The following is a 27,908-nucleotide window of genomic DNA, read 5'->3' as shown; positions in this document are numbered from 1 at the left end:
CAGGGGGCTACTGGACGCACAGGCCTGGGCTCAGGAGAGCGGCCTGAGTTGGGGTGGGAGATGTGGGGGGGTCCGGCAGGTAGGGGGTAACTGAGGACCTGGGAGTAGCTGGCATCACCTGGTGAGAAGAGAATCCCAGACAGCACTTCAGAACAGAAAATTCTCAATTTCTCAGAGGCTGAGGCGGTGCCACCTGAAAGGTGGGAAGAGAGCAGGGGTGGGGTGGGGTCAGGAAGGAATGGAGTGCATTGAGTGACAAGGTCAGACCTGCAAGGCCTTTGAGGCCTCAACTGGAGTCCTGGAGCTTGAGGACGCAGGCCTGATGTCTAGGGAGACGGGGCGGGTCAGACCCCTCCTCTAGAATCGTCCAAGAGGTGGAGCTGCCTGGGAGGGCCTGGTGGGGGAGAGGAGGTGGCGGCGGTGGTGGTGGGGCGGGAGGGAGGGGCCAGGCCTCTGTCCATGGCATTAGTGCTGGTTGGAGGGATGAGGGGGGTGCGGAGCCAGCCAGGCCACCCGTTCCCACAGCAGCCGAGCAGAGAGCGGCTGCCATGGCGCTGGTGAGGCCGGGGACCCAGGACTCCAGGCTCCCCACCTCTCTCCTGCTGCTGCTGCTGCTGCTGCTACTCTGGGCCCCTACCCTGGCCCTCCTTGCTGGTGAGTTGGGGCCAAAACTCTGGGGGTACCAGAGGGGTCCGTCCCCCAAGGCACATGCCCCAGGCCTTGGCTGCTGGGGCTGAGGGTGGGTGCAGGCCTGAGTTGTGGGGTTCAAAGGGGTGCCCTGCTGGGGGCCACTGGAACTCGCGTGGAGCCCTGAGGAGGTGTGTCCTGGGACTTGGGGGCTGTTGCATGCCAAAGGAGCTTTGTGGGTGGTGGAGTTGCAGGTGTGGGTTGTGAATTCTGATGTGTTGCACACTCACTGTAAGGAAGGTGAGGTGTTGGAACTGGGGGAGTTCTGGGTTGTGAAGCTCTGAGTTTGGGGAGCTGCGGGTCACATGAGTCTCACCCAAGAGTCTGTTCTAAGTCGTGTGCTGGGTTGTGAGGTGCAGGTTGTGTGTTAAGCTGTGAGCAGGATAAGCTGTCCCGGGGTGAGCTGTGAGTTGTGTATGAGGCATTGTGGGTGTGGTGAGTCGTGTCCCCGCATGAGCTGTGGGGTGTAAGTTGTCAAGTGGGTTGAACTGTGTCTTTGCTCTTGACGTGGGGCCCATGGGATGGGGAGAACAGACCCTTGTTGGGGGTAGAGAAGGGGGAAGGGGATGGGGAGCTGGGCATTTGCCTGTACCCTCTCCATGTGTGTATTACGTCTGCTTGAGCTCGGGGCCTGGGGATGCTCTGGGGTCCCTAGGGGTGGCCAGAGACTTGGACACACGTGCGTGTCCCCTGCTGCCCCCTCCTTGGCATTCCTAGACCAAGCCCAAAAGGGCTCCTGAAGCCAGACCTTCATTCGCCAAGTGGGGTGTTTTTTTTTTTTTTTTGCTTTTGTCCAAGTGAATTCATGTAAGGGGGCCTGGAATTCTTCTTGGGGGGTCTGGGGGATGCTTTGTCTTGGTCACTATAGCTACAGGGGCCAGGCCAGGAAAGTCCCCGCCCCTACCACCACCGACTGGAAGAGGGAGCCAAGTGAGGCAAGGCTGCTTGGGCTCTCTTGTGCTGGGGTAGCCCCCACCTATTCATAGCTCTGCAGACTCCCGGCGTGTGAGGGGGCCAGGCTCTCCAAGCCCCTACCTGGGGTCTTCCCCTGGCCTCTCATGGGGCGTGTGCTCACAAAGTCTTCATCTCCTTGCTCCTCTCCATAGGACTGTGAGGGAAGATGCCATTTTGCAGTGGAGGAAATTGAGGCTCTGGGAGGGTTGGGGCTCACGGGCTGGGCTCCCAAGGTGAATCTGGGGCTTGTGAGAAGAGCTGGGGGCCTGTGCTCTGTGTTCATGAGCGGCACGAAATCTAGTCTATGGATCTCGTGTCTGTCTCCTGCCCTGCAATGTGTGTGCCCACACACATGCACACGCAGATGCACAGTCACACAAACACCCACACCCCTGCATACCCGTGTGATGCGCACAAAGGCACACACCTCCACGTGAATAGTGTCCACTGGCACATGTGGCTCCACCCGCATGTGTATACACACCTACACATACAGGACTCAAAGTACATACATTAGCATGTGTATGTTCACAGTTAGGCATACATTCACATGGATCTTGTGGCAGAGTAAACACAAAATAGATCTTTGCTGAGGAAGGGAATGAACACCAATGTACACACTCTGGCGTGCATACGGCAGCAGTATACACATACAATTTCTGCACAGGGAGCCCACTACCTGGCAATCTCCAAAAGCTGGGGGCGGGGGGCACTGTGAGTATGAGCAGTTCTGGATGCCAATACCCAAGGCCTGACTGCCAGGAGGGGAGGGGCCTAGGTTCATGCCACTCGAAAACCAATTTCCATACCAGAGGCAGTGGCGGTTTCCAGGGCTGCCCACCCCTGCCAGGCCCTGAGCTGGGCCCCTTTACCCTGGGCCCACTCGGCCACAAAGGCCCAGTTGGTTGCTATAGTGAGGAGCAAGCATCTTGGAGTACAATGGGGCCAGTTGGGCCCTCACAGCCCCCCTACCTGCTCCCCGCCCACACACCCAGAAAGCCTGGCAGACAATGGGGCAGCAAGTCCAGTTCCCAAGCCTGGCCCCTCTTCCAGCCAGGGTTGGGTGGGGGCCTGTGAGACAGTGGCGGGAGCAAGCAGGGGAGACACACGCACGACTGGACCTCAGGAGCCTTCAATAGTTGGTGTTTGTCCCAAGTGAAGATTTGTTGGTAAGCGACTGTGGCTACTACATGTCCGAGACTGTGCAACTTGACTGACATTATCAAACTTAATTCTCACAACAGCCCCACAAGCTGGGCTCTGATACCTGCAGTGTACAGAGGAGGAGAACAAGGCCCAGCGAGGGTCAGTAACTTGCACAGAGTCACAGAGCAGACTATGGTGCCAGTCCATGTAAAGTCACATCTCCTTTCTGTGCCTATGTAAAGGAGACAAACCCAGCTGACTCTGAGGGCTGTTTCAAGAATTACCTTAGAAAATGCAGTGGTTCTCCAGTTTAGGTTTAGAAGCCCACTAATAGTTAATAGTGAAATGGTTAAACGTGGTCTGTTCTGGAGGCAGGCCTGGAATGCACCTGCTCTGTCTTCCCCCCATTCTGGAAAACAACTCCCCAGCTCCCACTTGCTGAGAGCACAGTTTGAAAATACTGGGATACACCAGTGCCAGGTACAGGGTAGGCGCTCCATCTATGACAGCTATTGTTGTGATTACTGTTATCAAAATTATGCCTTTTAATCTCAGGAGGGTAAACATTTTTGTAAAAAAGCATTCCAAATTTTCCTGCCTTTTCAGAGTCATTTAGCCATTTTTTTGATGGCTCTGAGGCAGCATTTGTAAACCCGTATTATGTTGTGCTGTACTGTTCTTCAGCCCCAGAGATGTTACAGTGATATTAGTTGAACAATTTTTTTTTTTTCCCATGCTAGAAGCTCCCATACCTTATGAGATCTTAGGTTGGCTTCTTAGGGATATTTTCTCTCTTGCCTTATCAAGACAAGAAGCTTCCCCAAATCCACCCTGCATAAAACACTTCTCATCAGGTATAACTAGACCTGTTATAAGTGCACATTAAGTAAGAGTTACTAAGCACCAAGTGAGGCCTGAAGCACAGTGGGTTTGCAAACAGCTGGGCTCTGGAAAGACAGGGATGATAGCCAGCTATGTTCAGGCTAATATTGGGATCTCCGCTGTTGTGAAAGCCTTTAGAGTCTTTCCCTTGAAACTGGGTGAGTCTGGGCTGGCATGTACTAAAATGACAATGCTGTACATGGGCGGCAATTTAGAATTTGCAAAGTGGGAGTTTCACATGCATTAGGAGATACGGACCTCTCAGAAATCGGGAGACATCTGATTCTTAGTTTTTTGAAGAACAATCCTGGGCAAGTTTATCCATCTCTCTGAGTTAGAAAAAATGTTTTTTGTAACAGCATACACCTCTTTGAGATTGAGTCAAAAATAATTATGGAATCATAGATATATGGATCCACAATCAACACTCATGGAAGCAGCAGTCAAGAAATCAAATGATGCATTGTATTGGGCAAATCTGCTGCAGAAAACCTCTTTAAAATGTTAAAAAGCAAAGACCACCTTGAGGACTAAGGTGAGCCTGACCCAAGCCATGGTATTTTCAATCACCTTACAAAATTGACTCGACGGCACTGGGTTTTACATGCATGCAAAAGTTAGGCAATGAATAAGGAAGACCGAAGAATTGATGCCTTTGAATTATGGTGTTGGTGAGGAATATTGAATATTCCATGGACTGCCAGAAGAATGAACAAATATGTCTTAGAAGAAGTACAGCCAGAATTCTCCTTAGAAGTGAGGATGGCATGTACTTTGGACATGTTATCAGGAAGGAGCAGTCCCTGGAGAAGGACATCACGCTTGGTAAAGTAGAAGGTTGTTGAAAAAGAGGAAGACCCTCAGTGAGATGGATTGACACAGTGGCTATCAACAGTGAGCTCAAACATTCCAACGATTGTGAAGATGGACAGGACTAGGCAGTGTTTTGTTCTGTTGTACTTAGGGTCACTATGAGTCGGAATCGACTCGATGGCATCTAACAGTAACAATCACAGATGAAAGGTGTGTAGCCTAGCCCTGAGCACGTGGTATGCACCCAGTAAATGTTGTTATCAGGGGTAGATTAACCAGTAAGCAAGGTACATACAGGCTTACAGAAAGCAAGGTACACACGGGGGCTTAATGGTGTTTACTTACTTATCTGTAGTGCACAATTTCACATGGGTTTCACTACAGATTAGTAAGTAAGCACACGTAAACCCGTGGGTACCTTGCTTATTGGGTAATCCTTCCCTAGTTGTTATGTTATATTATAATCCATCTGCCCTCCCCAGAGCAGGGCAGCAGGTCCAAGGGGAGGGGCGGGTGTCCGGTAATCCCTCCCTTGCCAGGTCAGCCAGGCAGCCCAGGAGGTCAGGAAGGATTTGTAAAGATAAGCACAGGCCTCTTGTCGCCTGGCAACAGGCCCTGCCTCCCATTCTGGCCCCCAGGACAGCCCCTCTTCTCCCCTGGTGCCCGCTACACCCCACCCCTTTTTGCCTTTCCTCCTCCCTGACCTGGGCCAGCCCCGCCTCCTCTGCTCACTTCTGGAAGAGCAAGAACCAGAGGTCAGCGGTTCCCGTACCTCAATGTAAAAGGAATTCCCTGGGAAGTGTTTCAAGGCAGATTCTTTGGCCCCAGGCCCAATGGTTCTGAGCTTCTAGAGCTGGCTGTGGCCCCGGAATCTGTATTCTCAATATGGCCTTAGATGATTCTGGAAATCCTGGAGTGGAAGTTCTGGAGCTGTGGGATCTGGGTTTGGATTCCAGCTCCTCAGTGGCTGTGGGACTAGGAAGTGGCTTCATCTCTGAACCACACTTTCCTCAAATGTGCAAAAGGATGAATAGCACTACCCACTTCATAAGGTAAATCTGATGACTGAGATTACACAAGAAAGACAGCTATCCCTCAGGTACAGGCTTCTGAGTGCTATTGCATACCTCTTTGGATAGGCAGCTCACTCTCTCCATGCCTGGCTCTGACTTGAGAAATGCCTTCCTCCTATGCAGCTGGACTCTGTCTCCTGTGGCTCTGTCACTGGGTGGGCAGATGATGCTTAAGCACCTCCCCCCACCCCTGGCGTCCTTTCCACAGGTGCTGTCTCCCCAACCTGGTCCTGTCTCCTCTAAATAGGGGGGTCTGAACAGGGGGGAGGCAAACCTCCCGATTGGGCTGGGGGTCCCTTGGTCCACACAGATCAGGAGTGGCATCCTGTCTCAATTAGATGAGGAGCCTGTTGGTACAGAACTCAGCAGCCAGGACCCTTGGAGATGAGAGTTGTAGTGACTGTTCTCTTCCTCCACCCCTCCTGAATGGCTCTGGGGTGAGGGCTGAGCCTGATCCTAACCACAGTGATAATGGCCATAGCCTCCCTTCACTGACGGCTCCCTGGGTTCCACGGCCTTACACACATCACCTTGGTGGCTCCTCACAACAACCCCACAAGGTGGGTGCTGCGAGCATACCAGGTGCAACCCAGGTCTGTTATGTCCTTTCCTGAAAGCACTTCATTGGCTTCCACCCCCACCAGGCCAGAGCTGCTGCCTGACTGACCCCTGAACACCTACAGCCCTGGAGGACCAGGCTCTAAACTGCTCAGCCACTCAGAGGGGCCAGATGCCCCCCTCCCTCACCCATCTGACCAGACCCTGGGAGGAGGGCTGGGAATGGATGCCAGGAACTGAGGAGGGGAACTGGGGGCAGAGGGGGTCTGTGAACCCCAGGGCCCTAGACAGCCACCTTCGTCTGACAGTGCTTCAGAGCTCCCCCACCATGAGCCTGGCCCTGGGTGAGCACTAGGGACACCCAGTCTGGGAATCGGAAGAGTGAGCCCACATTGAGCTGTACCACGTGCTATGGGCACTGGGGGTGGGAGAGGAGCCTGATTGGATCTCCAGTTTTCTCTTCGGTCCACAGTCACCCATCCTACTTCAGTCTGGCTAGGAAAGGTGGGGTCAGGCCGTTGGACAGTCCTGCCTGGTGGAATGTGGAGGACGCCTGAGAGGCTGCGGAGCCTTATCTGGGGGTCTTCACCCCCAGGGTGGGGGAGGGGACAGTGCAGGGCCTGAAGCTGTTCAGAGGTCTGGTTAGTGTCTGGATGACAACCTGGGGGTGGGGAGGGGCGCTTCTTGGAGCTTCAGGTGGGGGTGGGTGTCTCCTGCTTACAGCTCTCACTCTCCCCATTAATAGCGACAACCACCATTACTGACTTCCTACAATGAGCAGGCGCTTGATAGCAGGCGCTTGAGTGCAGTACGTGAGACTGAATCCTTTGACTAGTATGAGGCATGTACTTTTTTTTTTTTTAGTTGTGCTTTAGGTGAAAGTTGACAGCTCAAGTTAGTTTCTCATACAAAAATTTATACACACATTGTTATGTGACCCTAGTTGCCATCCCTATAATGTGATGGCACACTCCCTCTTTCCACCCCATTTATTCTTATGTATCTACTTAAACTAAGAAACACACTCTTCACGAGTATCATTTTATGTCTTATAGTCCAGTCTATGTCTTATACTCCAGTCTAACCTTTGTCTGAAGAGTTGGCTTTGGGAATGGTTTTAGTTCTGGGTTAACAGAGAGTCCAGGTGCCATGACTTCTGGGGTTCTTCTAGTTTCAGTCAGACAATTAAGTCTGGTCTTTTTATGTGAATTTGAGTTTTGCATCCCACTTTTCTCCTGCTCCATTAAGGACTCTCTGTTGTGTTCCCTGTCAGGGCGGTCATTGGTAGTAGCCAGGCACCATCTAGTTCTTCTGGTCTCAGGCTGATGGAATCTCTGTTTATGTGGCCCTTTTTGTCTCTCGGGCTGATATTTTCCTCATGTCTTTGGTGTTCTTCATTCTCCTTTGCTCCAGGTGGGTTAGAACCAATTAATACATCTTAGATGGCCACTTGCTAGCTTCTAAGACCCCAGACGCCACTCACCAAAGTAGGGTGCAGAACGTTTTTCTTAGTAAATGTTGTTATGCCAATTGACCTAGAAGTCCCCTGAAACCATGGTCCCCAGACCTCTGCCCCTGCTACTCTGTCCCTTAAAGTGTTTGGTTGTGTTCAGGAAACTTCTTAGCTTTTGGTTTAGTCCAGTTGTGCTGACTTCCCCCATATTGTGTGTTGTCCTTCCCTTCACCTAAGATAATTCTTTTCTACTATCTAGTTAATGAATTCCCCTTTCCCTTCCACCCTACTCTCGTACCCATCAAAGAATGTTTTCTTCTGTGTTTAAACCTTTTCTTGAGTTATTATAATAGTGGTCTCATGCAATATTTGCCCCTTTGTGACTGACTAATTTCACTCAGCATAACACCTTCCAGCTTCATCCTTGTTATGAGATGTTTCACGGATTCGTCGTGGTTCTTTATCATTGCTTAGTATTCCATTGTGTGAATTTACCATGATTTGTTTACCCATTCATCTGTTGGTGGACACCCAGGTTGTTTCCATCTTTTTGCTATTGTGAACGGTGCTGCAACAAACATGTGTGTGCATGTATCTGTTCGTGTGATGGCTCTTATTTCTCTAGGATATATTCCAAGGAGTGGGATTGCTGGATCGCATGGTAGCTCTATTTCTAGCTTTTTAAGGAAACGTCAAATGGATTTTCGAAGTGGTTGTACCATTCTGCATTCCCATCAGCAGTGTGTACATGTTCTAGTCTCTCCCCAGCCTCTCCAACATTTATTATTTTGTATTTTTTGGATTAATGCTACCCTTGTTGGGGTAAGGTGGTATCTTATTGTAGTTTTGATTGCATTTCTCTAATGGCTAATGATGGTGAGCACTTCCTCATCTATCTGTTTAGCTGCCTGAATGTCTTTTTTGGTGGAGTGCCTGTTCATATCCTTTGCACTTTTTTAAATTGGGTTATTTGTCTTTTTGTGGTTGAAGTTTTGCAGTATTTTGTAGATTTTAGAGATCAGATCTTGATTGGATATGTCGCAGCCAAAATTTTTTCCTAGTCTGTAGGTTGTCTTTTTACTCTTTTGGTGAGCTCTTTTGATGAGCATAAGTGTTTGATTTTAGGAGCTCCCAACTATCTAGTTTCTATGAGGCATGTACTATTATCATCCCCCCTTTCAGATTGGAAAATGGAGGCTCAGAAAGGAGAAATAACTTTCCCAAGGTCTCATAGCTAGTAATTTTCTGAGCTGGGATTTGAATCCAGGGCTCTTTTACTCCAAAGTCCGAGTTCTTACCCTGCCATTACATTGACAGGGCACTTGGGAAGGGAGGAAGGGAGGGAGGCTGGCTTTCTCAGCCTTTAAACCAGTACTCCCTTCCCTTCTGTGTCAGTGACCCCTGACAGAGGAGCTCTGAGTGATGGAGGAATAACGGAGGCTGGAGCCAGGTGTTCAGTCAGCAGGTCTGGATACCTGTGCTGTACTCCAAGACCTCAGGTCAGGCTGGCCACCACAGGCATCTGTGAATGGGGCATAAATAAGGGGTAGGATCCTCTGTGAGCAGTTCCCAGGCCAGGGCCAGCAGCAGGAGCAGTGGGGTGGACGGGAGACAGAGGGTGGGAGTGAGTGGGGCTGAGAGCACGTTCCCTGCCTTTGAAGTCCTCCATCCACCCTCCAGAGGTCGGGCCCATCTCCAGTTTCACGCAGGGATGGAGTTACCAGACCTCCAGCAGGAGAGGTGAGGGGGAGTGGGAGGAGCCTTCCCCTCCTTCAGACTGATTCCCTCACCCGCTGGGCCTCCTGGGAGGGCAGGACCTGCAGAAGGTGAACCTTGGATGATCCCCCTCCCCGGGTAGGGCTAAAATGACCTGGACAGACTCTGTAGCCTGTCCCAGCCACTAACTCGCCATGTGATCTCAAGCAAGGGTCTTCAGTTTGATCCTCTGAGCCTCTATTTGCTCTCTTGTAGAATGGGTGACTGTCATAGTTACGGCAGGGATGCGATGAGAGAGTAGAGGAGAAAGCTCACAGGGTTAATGAGTGTCTGCCCCTGAATTCTGCCCTGAGAGACAGACAACCCCGGTCCTACTGCTCTCTGTGATGTGCCAATTGCCATCCAGTCGATTCCAACTCATTCCTGACCCCATGTGTGTCAGAGTAGAACTGCGTGCTCCAAAAGGTTTTCAATGGTTGATTTTTTGGCAGTAGATCACCAGGCCTTTCTTTCAAGGTGCCTCTGGGTGGACTTGAACTGCTAACCTTTGCATTAGCAGCTGAGTACATTCACTGTTTGCACCACTCAGGGACTCAACTCCAGGGTCTCTTTGATGTAGATGCCCCTAAAATGTTTCCCCATTCTGGGTGTAGATGTATCCAGCTGCTGGGACCTGGCCTGTTGACCTCAATCAGGCCCATGCTGCTTTCTAGCTCTGGGGTCTGTGGATGGGCCTGAGACTGTGGGGAGGGGAATGCCATTTTGGCCTGCCCACCCTGACCAGCCAGTGTCCTCTTTCTACAGGAGAACTGCCGTCGGAGATCCCAAGTGCCTGTGCCTCAGACCCGTGTGCTCCAGGGATGGAGTGCCGGACTACGGAGAATGGTGGCTACACCTGTGGGCCCACAGAGCCCCAGGGCTGTGCCACCCAGCCTTGCCACCACGGTGCTCTGTGTGTGCCCCAGGGTCCAGATCCCAATGGCTTCCGCTGTTACTGTGTCCCGGGTTTCCAGGGCCCACACTGTGAGCTAGACATCAATGAGTGTGCATCCCGGCCCTGCCACCATGGGGCCACCTGCCGCAACCTGGCTGATCACTATGAGTGCCACTGCCCCCTTGGTTACACAGGTAATGGTCCCTGCTGCCCCAGGAGGGGCTCTGTCTGTAAGGCCAATAACATAAGCTTTTTTTTTTTTTTTTTAAGAATTTTTATTGTGCTTTAAGTGAAAGTTTACAAATCAAGTCAGTCACATATAAGCTTATATACACCTTACTACATACTCCCATTTACTCTCCCCCTAATGAGTCAGCTCGCTCCCTTCTTCCAGTCTCTCCTTTCGTGACCTTTTTGCCAGTTTCTAACCCTCTCTACCCTCCCATCTCCCCTCCAGATAGGAGATGCCAATACAGTCTCAAGTGTCCACCTGATACAAGTAGCTCACTCTTCATCAGCATCTCTCTCTCCAACCCATTGTCCAGTCCCTTCCATGTCTGATGGGTGGTCTTCGGGAATGGTTCCTGTCCTGGGCCAACAGAAGGTTTGGGGACCATGACCACCGGGATTCCTCTAGTCTCATTCAGACCATTAAGTCTGGTCTTTTTATGAGAATTTGGGGTCTGCATCCCACTGTTCTCCTACTCCCTCACGGGTTCTCTGTTGTGCTCCCTGTCAGGGCAGTCATCGGTTGTGGCCGGGCACCATCTAGTTCTTCTGGTCTCAGGATGTTGTAAGTCTCTAGTTCATCTGGCCCTTTCTGTCTTGGGCTTATAGTTATCGTGTGACCTTGGTGTTCTTCATTCTCCTTTGATCCAGATGGGTTGAGACCAATCGATGCATCTTAGATGGCCACTTGTTAGCATTTAAGACCCCAGACTCCACACTTCAAAGTGGGATGCAGAATGTTTTCATAATAGTGTTTATTATGCCAATTGACTTAGAAGTCCCCTTAAGCCGTAGTCCCCAAACCCCCGCCCTTGCTCCGCTGACCTTCGAAGCATTCAGTTTATCCTGGAAACTGCTTTTGGTCCAGTCCAGTTGAGCTGACCTTCCCTGTATTGAGTATTGTCCTTCCCTTCACCTAAAGTAGTTCTTATCTACTAACTAATCAGTAAATAACCCTCTCCCTCCCTCCCCCCTCTCGTAACCACAAAAGAATGTGTTCTTCTCAGTTTATACTATTTCTCAAGAACTTATAGTAGTGGTCTTATACAGTATTTGTCCTTTTGCATCTGCCTAATTTCACTCAGCATAATGCCTTCCAGGTTCCTCCATGTTATGAAATGTTTCACAGATTCCTCACTGTTCTTTATCAATGCGTAGTATTCCATTGTGTAACATTAGCTTTGACTTTAGTGTATAGACGTCCTGGCAACTCTAGGGTATATACTTTCATAGTCTGGCTATATTGTTGATGCTTCTCAGGCTAACCTGGCAGTTCTGGATGCCAGTACCTCTGTGTAAGCCCTGGCTGGGTGCTTGGCACATAACAGGCACTTGACAAATATTATTTGAGTCCCTTCTGCAGAGTTCAGCTTGGTGCTAGGGCTGGAGACACCACTCAGGCATCTCTGGTGGGACAAGAGCACAGATATACCTGGTTTGGCTTTAATGAGGACACCCCCAGACTCTCCCAGTATTTCTAGTTATTTACTCACTCCTGCCTGTGTCAAGCTGTAATGTAGACACCTTCTGGCCCATCTGATGGTTCTCGAGTATGAACCCCGCTGTGTGGTTCAGATTGCAGTGTAGAAGCTCTCCCCTCTGGGCATCCCCCAAAGCTCTAGTAGAGATACTCACAACGGTCTTGTTCAAATTGTAATGTAGATATGCCCCCAGTGATCTCTGCTGTCTCTAGAGCAGGGATAATGTATATAAAAGTGCTCAGAAAAGTGACTGGCACTAAGTCAACGTTAGTTCCCTCCTCCATAGCGTAGCCTTGTCCCAGTCCCATACATGCTCCAAGGCATAAACACTCTGGGGCTGCTTCCCTCTAGGCCTGAAGTTTAGAAGGTGGTGCAGCTGGGGACGTGGACAGGTCGGGGAGCAAGGCTAGGTCTAGGGTAGCCTGGAGTCTGCGTGTAGACACTCTTGGGTTTTCTTCAAACCCTGAATTCAGACAATCCTGCTTTGATGGTAGAGGATAGTTTGAGGTTACCTCAGAGCAAGAGCTACAGATCAGGGGGCTGGGTGCCAGGGGTTAGGGTGTGGTAAAGAGGTGGATCTCAGTATGCTGATGAAAGTGGATTTTGGAAAACAGTTCTATGTCTCTTTCTGATTATTTGAGTGTCTCTGTGTCAGGATAGGCGCCCTGGTGGCACAGTGGTTAAGAGATATGGCTGCTAACCAAAAGGTCGGCAGTTTGAATCCACCAGTCGCTCCTTGGAAACCTTATGGGGCCAGTCCTACTCTGTATTATAGGGTCGCTGTGAGTTGGAACCAACCTGACGGCCATGGGTTTGGTTTATGGGTGTCAAGATGTACAAGTGTGTCTGTGTGAGTGTGGTTCATATTTGTCTGTGTGTCTCCTAGTATGAAGGAGTGTTTGTGTCTGTAACAGGGCCTTTGTGTGCCTGCCAGTATCCTCGGGTGTCTGGGCTCTGTGAAAGCATTTGCGCAAAATGTGTGTGCGTGTAACAAGTGTGTGTACACCTAGATGTGTGGTGCTCGAATGCTTTGGTTAGTTCTTTCTGGGTTAGCTGTGGATGTGAGTGGGGGCAGCGTCTGCTGTGACTCATTTCTTTCCTCCTCCTTTCGTTTTGGGCCTGGCGGGGGAGTTTGGGATTCCAGAAGGCCTGGGCCTGGCTCCCCCTGGCACGGATGGTGGGAGTGGGCCTGGGGCGGGAGGAGTGAGGGGTCACAGGAGGGATGGGCCATGTTTCGTGCTCACTGAGCTGGGAAGAGGGGTATGTTCCAGCTGGAGTCAGCTGGGCGCCTGACCCCCGACTAAACCCACTTAGGAGGGGCCAGGGGCAGGATTCACTGGAGTCTACACTGACACTTGGGCTCCAGGATGAACTCAGATGGAAATCTCCAAGCCCTGATTCTCCTGCCTCCATGTGACCCTGGGAGTGCCCTCCAACTGTCCCATTTTGCCTAGGACTGAGGGACGCAAGACTTTCAGTTTTAAAACCAAGACAGTGCAGGCAAAAGCAGGAAAAGCTGGTCACCATACTTCAGCATCTCCTGTCCAGGGCATATTCTTCTTCCCTGGCACCCTTCCCTACACCCTCCTGAAATCCACCTTCTAAAATGTAGGTAGGACCACCTCACTCAGCTGCTTGAAACCTTTATGATGAGCCCAAATTCTGGTACCAAGGCCCCAATATGTTCCCACCCTGCCTCACCTCCTCCACTCTCCCCTTAGCTCCTGACCCTCCATGCAGCTCCCCTGCCCTAGGGCATCATGCCCTTGACCCAGGTAGGACTCAGTCAATGCTGCAGTCTCTCTCTGGATTCCAACTGCTTTCTACAGCCCCCTATCCAAAACCTAGTGAACCCACCTTCTCCTTCAAAGGGCTCTTCTTCCAAGCAGCCTTCCCTGGCCTCCAATTCCACAGGCTGGACCACAGCTTCTGCTTTCACAAGATCTTGTACTTTCCCTTGTTGAGCTTATCAAAATGAAAACTAAGTCTTCATATGTGTAATTATTGACCTGGGCTAGATGGTCGTTGTGGGAAACCCTGGTGGCATAGTGGTTAAGTGCTACGGCTGCTAACCAAAAGGTCCGCTGTTCGAATCCACCAGGCCCTCCTTGGAAACTCTATGGGGCAGTTTTATTCTGTCCCCTAGGGTTGCTATGAATTGGAATCCACTCCACGGCAACTGGTTTGGTTTTGGTTTTTTAGACTGTTGTGAGGTCCATGAGGGCAGCTATTTCTGTCTTGTTTATACCGAACTGCCATTGCTAGGAAACATCTGCTCTGAATTAATGAACTAAATAAAGTCTGTCTCTTTAGATCCTCATAGTTAGCTCCTATCTGGATCCAGTTCAGGGTCGGCTCTCCCTCTGAGAAGTGCTCATCTCTCTGTCTCTGGCCCCTGTCCAGGCGTCACCTGCGAGACCGAGGTGGACGAGTGTGCCTCGGTGCCCTGCCTGCACGGGGGCTCGTGCCTGGACGGCGTGGGCTCCTACCGCTGCGTCTGCGCGCCGGGCTACGGGGGTGCCAGCTGCCAGCTGGACCTCGATGAGTGCCAGAGCCAACCGTGCGCGCACGGGGGCATCTGCCACGACCTGGTCAACGGGTGAGCCAACGGCCAGGCGGGGATCCGCCTGGCACCGGGGGCCGGATGCCCTGAGGCAGAGAGGCTGGACCGTGGGGCAGTGGACACCAGGGACCGCGGCGGGGGCGAGGTGGCAGGAGGGAAACTGCTGGGCTCGCTCTCAAACCCGGTCGCGCGGCCTTGCCCCAGGTTCCAATGTGACTGCGCGGACACGGGCTACGAGGGCGTGCGCTGCGAGGAGGAGGTGCTGGAGTGCGCGTCGGCACCGTGCGCGCACAACGCGTCCTGCCTCGAAGGCCTCGGGAGCTTCCGCTGCCTCTGCTGGCCAGGTGTGTGCGTGCGCGCGCCAGCGCTAGTGCGCCCTTCGGCGGGCGTGGGCGAGCAGGGGGGCAGGGCAGGGCCTGGGGCGGTGGGACAGGTGTGCGTCTCTGCGCATGCGCAAATGTGATTTGAGTCCTTGGTAGACCCAATGTAGCCTATGACTGCAACATCTGTGAGCCTCAGTTTCCCGATCTGCAAAATGGGGCTTATCATAGCACCTGCTCCTAGGGTTATTGTGAAATGTGGTAAAGTCCAAAGCACTTGCACGGGGCCTGGCACAGGCAGAGTACTCAGTAATAATAGTAATAATTGTCATATGGCGGTGATGCTGATGAAGGCTGCTGTGGTCATTCCTACCCTTCCTCCCTACCATGTGTCCCCCTCTGACTGTTGGTGATGGTGCTCTAAGCTGTTATGGCCTTGGGTTGGCCTGGCAGCTGAGACCTGATGCCTGCGTGTGCGTTCCCCAGGTTACAGTGGTGAGAGGTGTGAGGTGGACGAAGATGAGTGTGCAGCAGGCCCCTGCCAGCATGGGGGCCAGTGCCTGCAGCGCTCTGAGCCCGGCCTCTATGGGGGCGCCCAGGCTGTCTTCTCCGGTGCCTTCAGCTTTCGCCACGCCGCTGGCTTCCTGTGCCGTTGCCCGCCGGGTTTTGAGGGTGAGCCTCCCTAAGAGCGAAGCAGGTCCACCAGTGTTCAGATGCACGGGGAGGGATCCCGGGACCCGGCAGAGGTATTGCCCTGCCTGAGATAGCCCCTCTCTCTATCTCTGCAATGGGCCCTTTCAGCTCCGGTCTGGCTCTGACAGAACAGGCAGGAGTCACAGCTGGGCCTCTTACAGGGGACGACTGCAGTGTGGACGTGGACGAGTGTGCCTCACAGCCATGCATCTCTGGAGGCCGCTGCCAGGACCTTCCCAATGGCTTCAAGTGCCACTGCCCCGATGGCTACACAGGTGCCTGGGCTCGGGTGGGCATTGGGGCAGAACCTGGGGTGAGAAGGTTCCCTGTGCCTGACCTGTGGAGGCTGGATTGATGAGGGGCAGGGAGATCAGTGGGGAGGCAGGTGCAGAGGCCCAGGTGACAGCTGACAGAGGCTGAGCTGGCACCCTGGTTTTGGAGGTGGGAAAGGAGGAGGCTGATAGGTTTGAGAAAGATTTAGAAGGGACACTACAAGTCCTGGAGTCCATGTGTGAATGGGAGTCCATGTGTGAATGGGAGGAGTCAGAGACTAGGCTGAGGTTCTGCCTTGAGTGACTGTTGTGGGGAGACAGTGAGTTCAGCTTTGTTCACGCTCAGCCTGAGTGCCTGTGGAGCATTCAAGGGCAGGAGCCAGATTGGTCCAGGGTCTGGGGCCCGGGAGAGGGGCCTGGGTTGGAACCAGAAACTGGGGGTTCAGGAGTGTAATCCTGGCAGCTGGGGCCACAGGATGAGGTTGTAGAATGTGGAAAGAAGGGCAAAGAAAACCCCAGACACCTGAGATGCAAAGGCTGGGCCGAGGCTAAAGGGGCAGCAGGCAGGACAGAGGCAATGCAGTCAAGGACAGAGGAAACAGGGTGGGAGGTGGTGGAGAGCTGGGGCTAGCCCCTGTAGAAAGGTGAGCTTGACCTTCGAGGAGCTGGGGCCCATTGAGGGGCGGTGGACCAAGGGTGCAGAAAAGCCCTCCCTGCCTTGTATACATGCAGACACATAGCCATCCTTCCACACGGACACGGGTGAACCCAAGGGGCTTACACACACATTCACTGAGTGTCCTTGGCCCCTCTGGAATGCCTGTGACACCTCCTCCACACTGCCACATTCCTGCTCAGGCACACTGCCTCCTCTTCTGGCAGGTTTCTGGGGCACAGGAGAAGGAGGTATGATCACCACCATACCTCCCACCCGCACCCTCCTGGGAGAGGCTGGAGCTCAGCCTCCCCTACCCCTGTATCCCCAACACATGAGAAAGGTGTGACTGCGCCCCTGGGGGCCCTGAAAACCCATCCTCTAAGAGTTCAGTCCTGGGAGCAGTGGCCACATGGGTGCCTGGCGCACAGCGGGCTCGCCATGCGTGCCCTTCCCAGAAAAGACCCTAAGCGCATTTCCTTATTTCCTCCTCACCACAGTCCCCTGAGGTGGAGGTTTAAAGTCCCCATGTTACAGATGAGGCGATGGAGGCTTAGAAAGCGGTTGTCATCCCCCCCGGGGTTCACTAGCATTAGTGGAGCCCAGCTCCTCCCCAAGCTAAGGTCAGCTGATGGGTGACAGCGAGGGCAGATCAGGGTTAGGGGCTGGGAGGGGGACCCCAGCGGTGGGGCTGGGCTCCTTGCCACTGTCCACACCTCCTCCCTTTGGGCCGTGCTGAGCGTGGGGGAAGCTGGTGCCTGGCATTCCTGAGCTGGGTCTGAAGGAGGCAGCGGGGCCAGGCGGGGAGCTCTGCTCCCCAGCCTCGGCACCTGCCCACCACTCTTGGCCCATCTGTGTAGAACACAATGGGGCTGCAGGTTCTGTGGACCTTCCTGGGGGGCCTGTGGCTCCTGGCAGGTATGGAGGACTGGGGTCTGGGGTGGGTGGGGGGTTAAGGCTGCGGCTGGAGTTTCCCTGAAGAAGGCTGTGGTATCTGTGTGCTGACAGGGGCCTGGTTTCAAATCCTGATTGTTTCTCTGGGCCTGGGTTTTTCTGATATGGGTGCAGGGCTGGCCTTGGTTGTTTTCTGGAGGCTCTGGCTGAGACCCAAGCTGAGGCCAGAGCACCTTGTGTGGGAGCTCCTGGAAGGAAGAACGAGATAGCCCCTTCTGGCTAGTGCGGAGGACCTCAGGGCAGAGGGACGAAGGGGTTAGAGTCTGGAGGCTACCTGGAGCACCACAGAGGTATATATCTACCTCGAACTCGCTCCTCCATGTCATCATTCTGTCCACAGAAGCCATGCCAGTCCCTTTGCTGGGCACCAAGAACATATTCAAGCCCCTGGAGGAGATCCCAGAGGAATAAACAGATACTTTCAGAACAGTGTCCCAGAGAAATACGGCTGGGGTGGGCAAGGGGCTGGAAGTGACCTAGTGGGCTGGGGTTGGGAGTCAGGGAAAGTCTCCAGGGCTTTGCAGGATGAATAGCAGTTCGAGAGGCAGCACAAAGGAGGGTGAGACATTTTTAGCTGAGAGGACAGCATGGGCAAAGTAGTAGAAGCAAGACTTTCCAGGAAATGCAGTTAAGGTTTGTAGCAGGACTTCAAACTGGTTCCTTCTGATTTGACTTCCTGCTGATAATTTGCATTTCTAACAAGTTCCCTACTTGAGAATTTGCATTTCTAGGAAGTTATACATAAGAATCACCTGGGGATCTTGTTAAAAATGTAGATTCAGTATATCTGGGGTAGAAATGCAAAACTTTAGCAGAGAACTTGTTAGAAATGCAAATTCTCAGCAGGGTTTAGAATGGAAAGAAATTGTTTTGAAGCCCTGTTTGGAGGGAGTAAAGCCTGTGAGGGGTATCGAATGCCAGGGCGAGTGCCTGGACCTTTGCAGCAGAGGAGCCTGGGCAGGTGATGCTTTAGAAGAAGGTCTTTTGCTGCTGCCAGACATGGAGGGAGGGGAGTTCTTATGGCAGGTAAACTGGAGGCTGGACCTTGGTCACAAGAGCTCATGAGGCAGGTGACGTGGGGCAGGAGAGAAGGGGGGACTGGAGAGAGTCTAGAGGGTTGAATCTACAGGACATGAAGACTAGCCAAATATGGCAGGGAGAGGGAGCATCTTGGATTCTGGCCTCTGGGGACTCAGGGCACCATGAAAAATCCTTTGGGATGGGTGCTGAGGTCCCTGTCCCATGAGGCATGAAAATTGTGGGTTCAAGCTGTGGTTCTGTTCCTGGACACTGAGCCTTGGCTTGGTCTCTCCCGAAGGCCTGACGTGTCAGGAGGATGTGGATGAATGCCTGTCGGAGCCCTGCCTCCATGGTGGGACCTGCCATGACACTGTGGCAGGCTACACTTGCTGGTGCCCAGAGCCCTGGGACGGGCACGACTGTTCTGTGCAGCTCACCGGCTGCCAGGGCCACACCTGCCCACTGGCTACCACTTGCATCCCTATCTTCGAGTCTGGGGTCCACAGTTACATCTGCCGCTGTCCACCTGGTACTGATGGACCTTTCTGTGGCCAGAATACCACTTTCTCTGTGGCAGCTGGGAGCCCTGTGTGGGCATCAGTGCCAGCTGGCAGCCCTCTGGGTCTGGCACTGCGGTTTCGCACCACACTGCCTGCTGGTGCCTTGGCCACTCGCACTGACACCCAGGACAGTTTGGAGCTGGCACTGTTGGGGGCCACACTGCAGGCCACGCTCAGGAGCCATGGTGTCACTGTGCTCATCCTGAGGTTGCCAGACCTGGCCCTAAATGATGGCCACTGGCACCAGGTGGAAGTGGCACTCCGCTTTGGGACCCTGGAGCTGCGGCTCTGGCACGAGGGCTGCCCTGCCCGGCTCTGTGTGGCCTCTGGTCCTGTGGCCCTGGCTCCAATGTCTTCAGTGGCGCCGTCGCCTGCCGGGCTCTGCTCCACCCAGCTAGGTGGTGCGGCCTTTGGAGGCTGCCTCCAGGATGTCCGTGTGGATGGGTACCTCCTGCTGCCTGAAGAGCTTGGCGGGAATGTTCTCCTGGGCTGCGAGCGCCATGAGCAGTGCCAGCCTCTGCCTTGTGCCCACGGAGGAGCCTGCATGGACCTATGGACTGACTTCCATTGTGATTGCCCCCGGCCTTATAGTGGCCCCAAGTGCACTGATGGTGAGGAGAGAGTCAGGTGGGAAGGGGCACCTGGCGTCTGGGTCGCAGAGCAGAGGCTGCACCTTCCCCCCCATCCCTCAGGCCTCACACCTAGCCCCCTCTCTCCCTGCAGAGGTTCCTGCTGCCACCTTTGGCTTGGGGGGCACCCTGAGCTCTGCCTTTTTCCTGCTCCACGAGCCGCCAGGGCCCAACATCACAATATCCTTCCTCCTCCGCACTCGGGAGCCTGCAGGTCTGCTGCTCCAGTTTGCCAATGACTCGGCAGCTGGCCTAACAGTGTTCCTGAGTGGGGGGCAGATTCGGGCCGAGGCACTGGGCAGTCCTGTCCTGGAGCTGCCCGGGCCTTGGGATGATGGGCTCCGCCACCTGGTGACTCTCAGCTTCGGGCCTAACCAGCTGCAGGGCCTGGGGCAACAGGTGCATGTGGGTGGTGGGCTCCTCCCTGCTGAGTCCCAGCCCTGGGGTGGGCCCTTCAGAGGCTGCCTCCAGGACCTGCAACTCAACGGCCTCCACTTGCCCTTCTTCTCACTGTCACTGGGGAACTTGAGTGAGCCCAGCAAGCTGGACAGCAGGCAGACCCAGAACCTCACTCTGGGCTGTGTCTCCGAGGACATGTGCAGTGTGAGTACCCAGGGGTGGGGTGGGTGGAACGGACCTTTTCCCAGGACCTATGATACATCACTGTGGACCTGTTATACCTTACTGAGGCTTAACATGCCCTTTTACTGGTAAGGAACTGATGCTCAGGAGGTCAAGTGACCTGCCCCAAGTTCCACTGCTAGATAGCGTTGGAGAAGGATTTGCATTTGCCTCCTCTCCTGCCAACTGCCCTTACTCCCTGGTCCCCACAATCCAGTCACCAGTCCTGATTGAGACAGACACCCTGAACCAAGCAGAGGGCTGCCTGAATTTCTGCAGGGACTGCTTGGGGGACAGGGATGCCTGTGGAAAGTCAGTGGGTTCATGGACAAAGCACCAGCCCTGGATTCCAATAGTCTGGGTGTAAGCTTTGGTTCCTCTGTTTACTGGCTGGGTGACTGAGGCAAGTGGCTTCCCCTATACTGAAACTCAGTTTCCTCATCTGTAAAATGGGGATGATAGCCACTTGCTCTGCTTGTTTGCAAAGGAGTAATGTCTGTAGTAGATGGTCATTGTAGGTGCTCAGGGAAGAATCACCGCTATGATTGTGGTTATAGTAGAACAATGGCAGCCTCAGGGCTGATCTGACCCTGTCCTGCTTCTCCTGCAGTCTAACCCCTGTCTCAACGGTGGGACATGCCTTGTCACCTGGAACGACTTCCATTGCACCTGCCGTGCCAACTTCACGGGACCCACATGTGCCCAGCAGCTGTGGTGCCCTGGTCAGCCCTGCCTCCCACCTGCTACATGTGAGGAGGTTCCTGATGGCTTCATCTGTGAGTGTGTGCCCTGGGTACCCAAGCTGTGTTAGATCCTGCCCATGCCCTTGGGGCTCATGGGCTGCTGGACAGTGGATTGGGATTCCAGCAGTCTAGCCCAGTGTGGCTGGGCCACTGCATCGAGAGAGACAGGTTTTCTGGAGGAGGTGGCTGTGTGCTGGGCTTTCAAGGGCTAATAAGACTCTGCCAGGGCATAAAGGGAAGACATTTCAGGGAGAAGGAACAGCACATGCAAAGGTCCTGAGGTGTATAAGAAAAGCTGAAACACAAGCACAGGAAGTTTTAAGCAGAAAAGAGACATGATCATATCTGCATTTTAAAAAATGCATGTACTCGTGAGCCCCTGTGATGAGATAGGAAGGTTTTGGGGAGGAGAATAAGGGCAGATTTTGCAGCAGTTATTATTGTCTGGCCTATGACCTGGAGGGCAGGTTAGGCATCTAGACCTCCCAACGTTGTCCCCTGTCTGGGAGCTGGTTCTTTGGAAGCAGGAAACGCATGAAAAGTGGAAGGAGGGTGGTGGGGCCCAGTGCGGATTCTGGAATTGGATGTCTGAGTGGGTGAGAAGTGGATACCCCCCACACCTGAGACGGGCCTGGGGAGTAAGGGCGGTGGGCAGTATCATTCATGTGCCTGGGAGAGTGCATCCCTGAAGAAGGCACGGCTTCACCTGCAGGAAACCACCCCCCGAACCCCCACGTCTTCTCTCTGCGCAGGTGTGGCCGAGACCACGTTCCTCGAGGGCCCCCCGGCCGAGTTTAGTGGGCATAATGTGTCGGCGGTGCACACTTTTGGGGGTCTCTCACTGGCCTTCCGTACCCGCGACCTCGAGGCCCAGCTGCTGAGCGCTGCCGCTGGCGCCCACGCCTCTGTCTGGCTGGCGGTGCGCAATGGCTCGCTGGCAGCCGGAGTCCGCAGCGGCCTTGAACTGCCCGGCGCTGTGCTGTCCGCGCCGGGGCCGCGCGTGGCCGACGGCGCCTGGCACCGTGTCAGCCTGGCCATGGAGCACCCGGCGGCCGCCGCGTCGCGCTGGCTGTTGCAGCTGGACGACGCACTGACGCCTGTGGCGCTGCGCGGACTGGCGGGAGACTTGGACTTTCTGCGCGGCCCAGGCGCCGCGCGCATCCTGCTGGCGGAGAACTTCACCGGCTGCCTGGGTCGCGTGGCGCTCGGTGGCCTCCCGCTGCCCTTGGCGCACCCGAGGCCGGGCGCGGCTCCCGACTCCGGGGAGCGTTTCGCTGCTTGGCCTGGGAAGCCCGCCCCACGCCTCGGCTGCCGCGGCGCACCCGTATGCGCCCCCACGCCCTGCCTGCACGGCGGCACCTGCCGCGATCTTTTCGACGCATTTGCCTGCGCCTGCGGCGCGGGCTGGGAGGGCCCCCGCTGCGAGGTTCCCGCCGACCCGTGTCGCTCGGCCCCCTGCGCCCGCGGCCGCTGTCAAGCGCGCCCCGACGGCCACTTCGAGTGCCGCTGTCCGCCTGGTTTCGTGGGCCCGCGCTGCAGGTGCGAGCGCCTGGGTGGGGTTGGGGAACTTCCTGTGCTTTCTTCCCAGGTACAGGGGGTGGGAGTGGGGCGCCGAGAGGGGGAACCTGGGAGCGGCGGTCCCACCCAGGGGTAGGGAAGGTTCCAGAGCTCGACTGGGGACTCGCTGGTTCTGTGGACGAGTCGGTTCCCTTCACCGACCCTCGGTGCCCTCATCTGTGAAATAGAGACAGTTGTGAAACCCAGCCCCGTAGAGTTGCCAGGTAAAATACAGGACCCCCAGTTAAATTTGAATATCAGATAAACTGCGCTGTTTGTCTGGGAGGGAACCCAGAACTAGTCTTGGAAGAAAACCTGGAGGCTTTTCTGCAGAGCCCACAGCATTGATGCTCGTCCCCGACCCGGAGTGAGATGGTCCGACTTTGGACACGATCCTTATTCTGCCCTACTGGCCAGAAGACGTTGCTTTTGGACTCTCCCCTCCCTTGGGAGCACAGTTTATGGAGGGTTATTTGGCAGGGCTGACTTCCTAACCCTGCTCCCCCTCCCCACCCCAGGAATGTCAGGTCCAGTTTTATGTTTAGGGCCATGCTTTTGTTCTGAGGAGAGTTCTTACATTTCATCAGCTTCTCAAAGACACTGAAACTGGGAAGGGTTCACAGCCGGGTCTAGAGGTTGTACTACTGTTGTCGGTTGGGTTGGAGCAGCAAAGTATCTGTCCAGTGTCCCATCCCTCCTGCCTCAGACACAGCTCTGATGACTGGTATCAAGGTTTATAGGAAGAAGGCTTTGAATCCCTCTGATGAGACTGCTGAGGCTTGGAGACTTGAGGTCACACCAGAGTAGGGGTGAGGTGGGGTGGGGTGGGGTGGTGGTGGGACAGATCCCAAGGGACCTGCCTTGAGTCCAGCCCCTGGGCTTTCTCCTCAGGTTGCCCGTCCTGCTGGAGGAATGTGGCCTGAATTTCACCTGCCTCAACGGTGGACGGTGCGAGGCAGGGCCCTGGGGGGCCAACTGCAGCTGCCAGGAAGGCTTTGCTGGCCGGAGGTGTGTTTGGGGGTCAGGGGGCTGGGAGGTGGCTGGTGAGTATTGAGAAATGGGCAGAGCTGGACCCTGGATCCCTCAAGCCAGAGCAGGGGAAAGGGGATATGGTTTGCTCCTTGCTCTCCACACACATCCTTCACTGTCATCACAGAACCAGACAGTCCACCCACAGTTACCACTCAAGCTCTTTCCTTCTGGGGCTTCCAAGACCATCCTCTGTTATGCAGACACCTTCTAGGAAGTAGCTGCCCCACTGGTGTTTTTAAAGTCCCATTCTCAGCCTACCTGCATGAGGACCACCTGGGGAGACAGTAAGCCTTTGGACTCTCAGCCCACTTCTGACAGATAGAACCTACATCCCTGGGAATCCGTCTTTGCTGAGGCTCCCTGTGATCTGATGGACTGAGAGTCACTCTCAGTTATGATGCTAGGGCAAAGGGGGTAGTGGATGATGTTGGTCACATTGTTTCGGTCACCTGTAAGGGCCCAGCCAGGCAGGGATAATGCATGGGGATAGGAGGGTTGGGGAGTTAGAGGAGCTGCTGGGGTTGGAGGCAGCTGTGGGGGGAACAGTTTTCTCAGCCCCTTCTGCTCTCTCCCCAGGTGTCAGATCCCCATCTTTCCCTGTGAAGCCAACCCCTGTTTGAACGGGGGCACCTGCCGGGCAGCCGGTGGGGAGTATGAATGTACCTGCAGCGCTACCTTCTCTGGCCAGTTCTGCGAAGTGGTGGTGAGTGATGTCAGAGGAGTTGGGGTGGGGGCCCAATGGCAGCCTTTCTGGGACTTTAGAGAGGTGATGTTGGGGGAGGGGGTGGGTACAGCACCTGTGGGACTCTCCCTGGACTATCCTTGTTGTGAGGTAGGGAATGATAGGAAAAGGAGACTCAGGCTTCTTCCACGCCTCCCCCCCACCCCGCCCAGGATGTACTTTTGACATAGGGAGAGCCCAGGAGCCCCCACCATTCCTCATCCAGGGCATTAGGCTCCTGGAGGGGCTTCTCTACAATGGAACAGGGGGCGGGGATAGGGAGGGACAGTGGGAGGAGGTAGGCTCTGCCAACTCTGATCTAGGGTCAGGATTCAGGTTTTCGGAGCCAAGATTCTGGAGTAGGAAGATTCAGGGAGCCCATGATTCTGAGCCAGGGCAGGTGCAGCTGTGTGAAGGCAGCCCCTGCCCCAGGGCGGCTCAGCCACCTAGGGTCTGGGGTGGGGTGGGTTGGAGCCAGCAGGCACTTGAGCTGTTGAACCCCTCTCTTGCCCCCTCCAAGGAGCCAGCAGACCTCACAGGCCTGGTGGGCAGTGAGCCCGCAGTGGGTGCTGGTGGAGGAGGGGTGGTGGGAAGGGAAGCCTGAGGAGGGGCCTTGATCTCTGCAGGCTGCTGGCAGCCTGGGTCATAAACCCAAAAGCCCACTGTGCTTCTGGGGAATGTTTCCTTTCAAGTTGAACTTTTACAGCCTCTGGCTCCCCCAGCCATTCTCCTCAAGCAGGGGGAGGAAATGGTTTTGCAACTCCGCAGAAGTGCCCAGGGGAGGAGGCAGGTGAGGACCCACTTATGGCTGGGACAACCTTTTCTCTACAGCCTTGAGACCCCTGTCCGGGGGATGGGAGCTGGGGCTTGGGACCCAGGTCATGGGTGGGCTGAGAAGCCTCAAAGGGAAGGCTGGTGAGTCTGAGACCTTGTGGCCCTGAAATCCTGGAATTCTGTGATCCCAGGACTTTAGAATTCCAGGTGTGTAGCACCTTTGATAAGGAGCCCTGATGGCCCAAAAGCACGTGGCTGCTAATCAAAAGGTTGATGGTTTGAATGCAACCAGCTGATCCTCTATCCTCGATTCTCAGGAGAAAGACCTGGCGCTCTGCTTTTGTAAAGATTATAGCCAAGAAGACCCGGTGCGGCAGGTCTCCTCTGTTACGTGGGGTCACTATGAGTAGAAATTGACTCCATGGCACCAACAACAGCATCTTTGATAGGGACATCCTGGGCGGATGTGACTGGAGACAGGAGGAGGATGGGGAGGTTTGCTGGGCCCCCCGAAGCCTGGTCTGAGTTTCTCAGGGACAAGTCCAGTTCATGGGCTGGGACTGTGTTGGAGCAGCCCCTTTGGGAGGTGGGCCCTGGTGGATTTTGACCTCAGCTGGGCTCCGCTTGCCTCTGCTCCTGCCCTGCCCTGCCCAGGCTTCCTGCTGCTGCTTGAAATGCCCCTTTCCTCTTGGGTTTAAGCATGGTCTCCACAGACACTTCAAAAAATCAGACTACCTTCTGGGATTGGGGAGGGATTACGTCCTCTGGCCTCAGATTGGATGAGCTCCCCCTGGGGAGGAGACGGCCCAGTGAGGGGGAGGGGCTCCCTGGAGCATGAGGCTGCAGGCCAATGGCCTGGGCTTTAGCTGACAGAGGAGGGCTCTAGTCAAGGGTTGCAGACTCACTAGTCCTGTGTCTGGGGCAATCTGGGCAAAGCCTGTTTACTCGACTATGTTTATCGAGTGCCTGCTATGCAGGCATTGCTCTGGGCACTGTGGGATACAACTGAGAACAGAGTAAAAGAATCTGCCCTGTGGAGCTCACTTCCACTTCACCAGGCTGTTGTGAGGTGAACACGAACCCCATGCACAATGCTTGTACTCGGTGGTCAAGAAGGTCTGTTTTCTGTTGTTCTAGCCAGAACCCTTGGCAGTGCTCTGACAGGTGCCCTGCCCTCCCAGCACCTGTTTGCATACCCCTGGGGCCAGGTCTCACTACCTCCTAGGGAAGCCTGCTCCCAGCTCTGACTTTCTCTGAGAAAGTCCACTTGCCTCCATTTCTTCTTTCCTCTAAAGGCCTGGGGGACTCTCCTCTCCACAGTCTCAGGCCTCATTGTTGTCTTTTGCAGAAGGGCCTACCCCTGCCACAGCCATTCCCGTTGCTGGAGGTAGCAGTGCCTGCAGCCTGTGCCTGCCTTCTCCTCCTCCTCCTGGGCCTCCTCTCAGGGATCCTGGCAGCCAGAAAGCGCCGTCAGTCAGAGGGCACCTACAGCCCCAGCCAGCAGGAGGTGGCCGGGGCCCGGCTGGAGATGGACAGTGTCCTCAAGGTGCCACCTGAGGAGAGACTCATCTAGGCCTGGCTTGGGTGCCAGGTCCAGCGCCTGTGGGGTCCTCAGCTGGTGATTTCTACCTGGAGATCCAAGGAGCCTGCAGTGAAGTGGCTCGCCTCCTCTGGGCCTCGGGGAGCTGCTGCAGGCCCAGGACAGCCACTGGGAAAATGTCTCCTTTGCTGGCAGCCCCTGCCTCTGCTCCATTGCGGACTGAGGAAATAGGGAGCAACTCAGGGAAGCAGAGCAGGGCCTGGTGGGGTTTGGACATCTCTGTCTGACCCACCAGGTTTTGGCTCAGCAGGTGTATGGCTGTACATGGGAGGGGCACATGTGGGTCATTCAGGAGTGTGTGCAAGCCTGGGTTGGGCGTGTGTGTATGTGCATACGCCTGGGGTAGGGCTGTCTGTGACCATGTTAGTCTGCAGATACCTGTATGAGTGTTTTGGATGAGGTTCGTGGGCATGTCCACATCTTTCTTGTATGTGTGTGTGCGCGCACATGTGCACACACATGAAAGTACATGATGGTGTAAATGGTGCAGGCACTCCCATGGAGGAGGCAGCTGCATCTTGGGGACAACCTTCACAACCCCGGGGCAGGGGTAATCCAAGGCTGGGCATCTCCAGGAGGCCGGACCAGGGCTTAACCAGCCATGAGGGGTCCAGCATCTTCACCCACCTCCAGAGGCTGCCCCTGCCCTGGATGCCACTGGAAGTCAGGGGAAGGCCATAATTGAGGCCGTGGGACCTCCTGGTGCCCAGAACCAGTGTTCCTTCAGGCAGAGCTGTCTGATGCCCTGTGCCAGAAGCAGCCGTGCACAAGACCCCCAGGCCATATGACTAGATGTTTGTCCAGAGCAGACCTGTGGGAACTGTTGGGCTGGTCTGGGCTCTGTGCTGCTCCCTCCTCCAAGCCTCCTTCGCAGACTGAGGGACAGCCCCTGCCTACCTCACAGGGCTGTTGTGAGGGTCAGAAAGGCTGATAAAGGGGAAAGAACTCGGGAAATCTTAAACCATGGTTTGATGTGAAGGATTGTCTGGTTTGTCCTTTTAGGTGTCTGCAACTGTCAACACCACTGGCTACAGTTGAGGAAGTAGGGAAGGGGCCTTGCTGGGGTGGGGGGTTGGGTGGGTGGGTGGGTGGTCAGGAGGCCAGAGAGGGATAAGGATGAGGAAGCAACCTTTTGTTTTTGGCCCAGGAGGAGGCAGCCTGGTGAGGTCACACCTTGGCCTGCACACCAGTTGCCTGTGTGTGTGGCTGTTGGAGGATGCTCTCAGGATTGTTTGTTGAGTGTAAGTGCTCAGCAGACGTTGGTGCCAC

The 27,908-nt window shown here is 54.7% G+C and overlaps 1 protein-coding gene across 1 annotated transcript; it reads left to right on the top strand.

The window, feature by feature from the left end:
• Nucleotides 1-548: 548 nt before the first annotated feature.
• On the top strand, nt 549-26,612 carry CRB2 (crumbs cell polarity complex component 2). Its single transcript, XM_064291475.1, has 13 exons — nt 549-654; nt 10,087-10,410; nt 14,329-14,524; nt 14,693-14,832; nt 15,295-15,480; nt 15,663-15,776; nt 18,701-19,573; nt 19,686-20,194; nt 20,823-20,988; nt 21,708-22,494; nt 23,404-23,520; nt 24,121-24,247; nt 26,388-26,612. The coding sequence occupies exons 1-13, from the start codon at nt 549-551 to the stop codon at nt 26,610-26,612; spliced, it is 3,870 nt and encodes a 1,289-aa protein (XP_064147545.1).
• Nucleotides 26,613-27,908: the final 1,296 nt, after the last annotated feature.

Source organism: Loxodonta africana, chromosome 9 (genome assembly GCF_030014295.1).
Source record: "Loxodonta africana isolate mLoxAfr1 chromosome 9, mLoxAfr1.hap2, whole genome shotgun sequence".
NCBI classification, from domain to species: Eukaryota; Metazoa; Chordata; class Mammalia; order Proboscidea; family Elephantidae; genus Loxodonta; species Loxodonta africana.
Note: the sequence above shows the minus strand (reverse complement) of the source record. Positions and strands in the feature narration are given on the sequence as shown.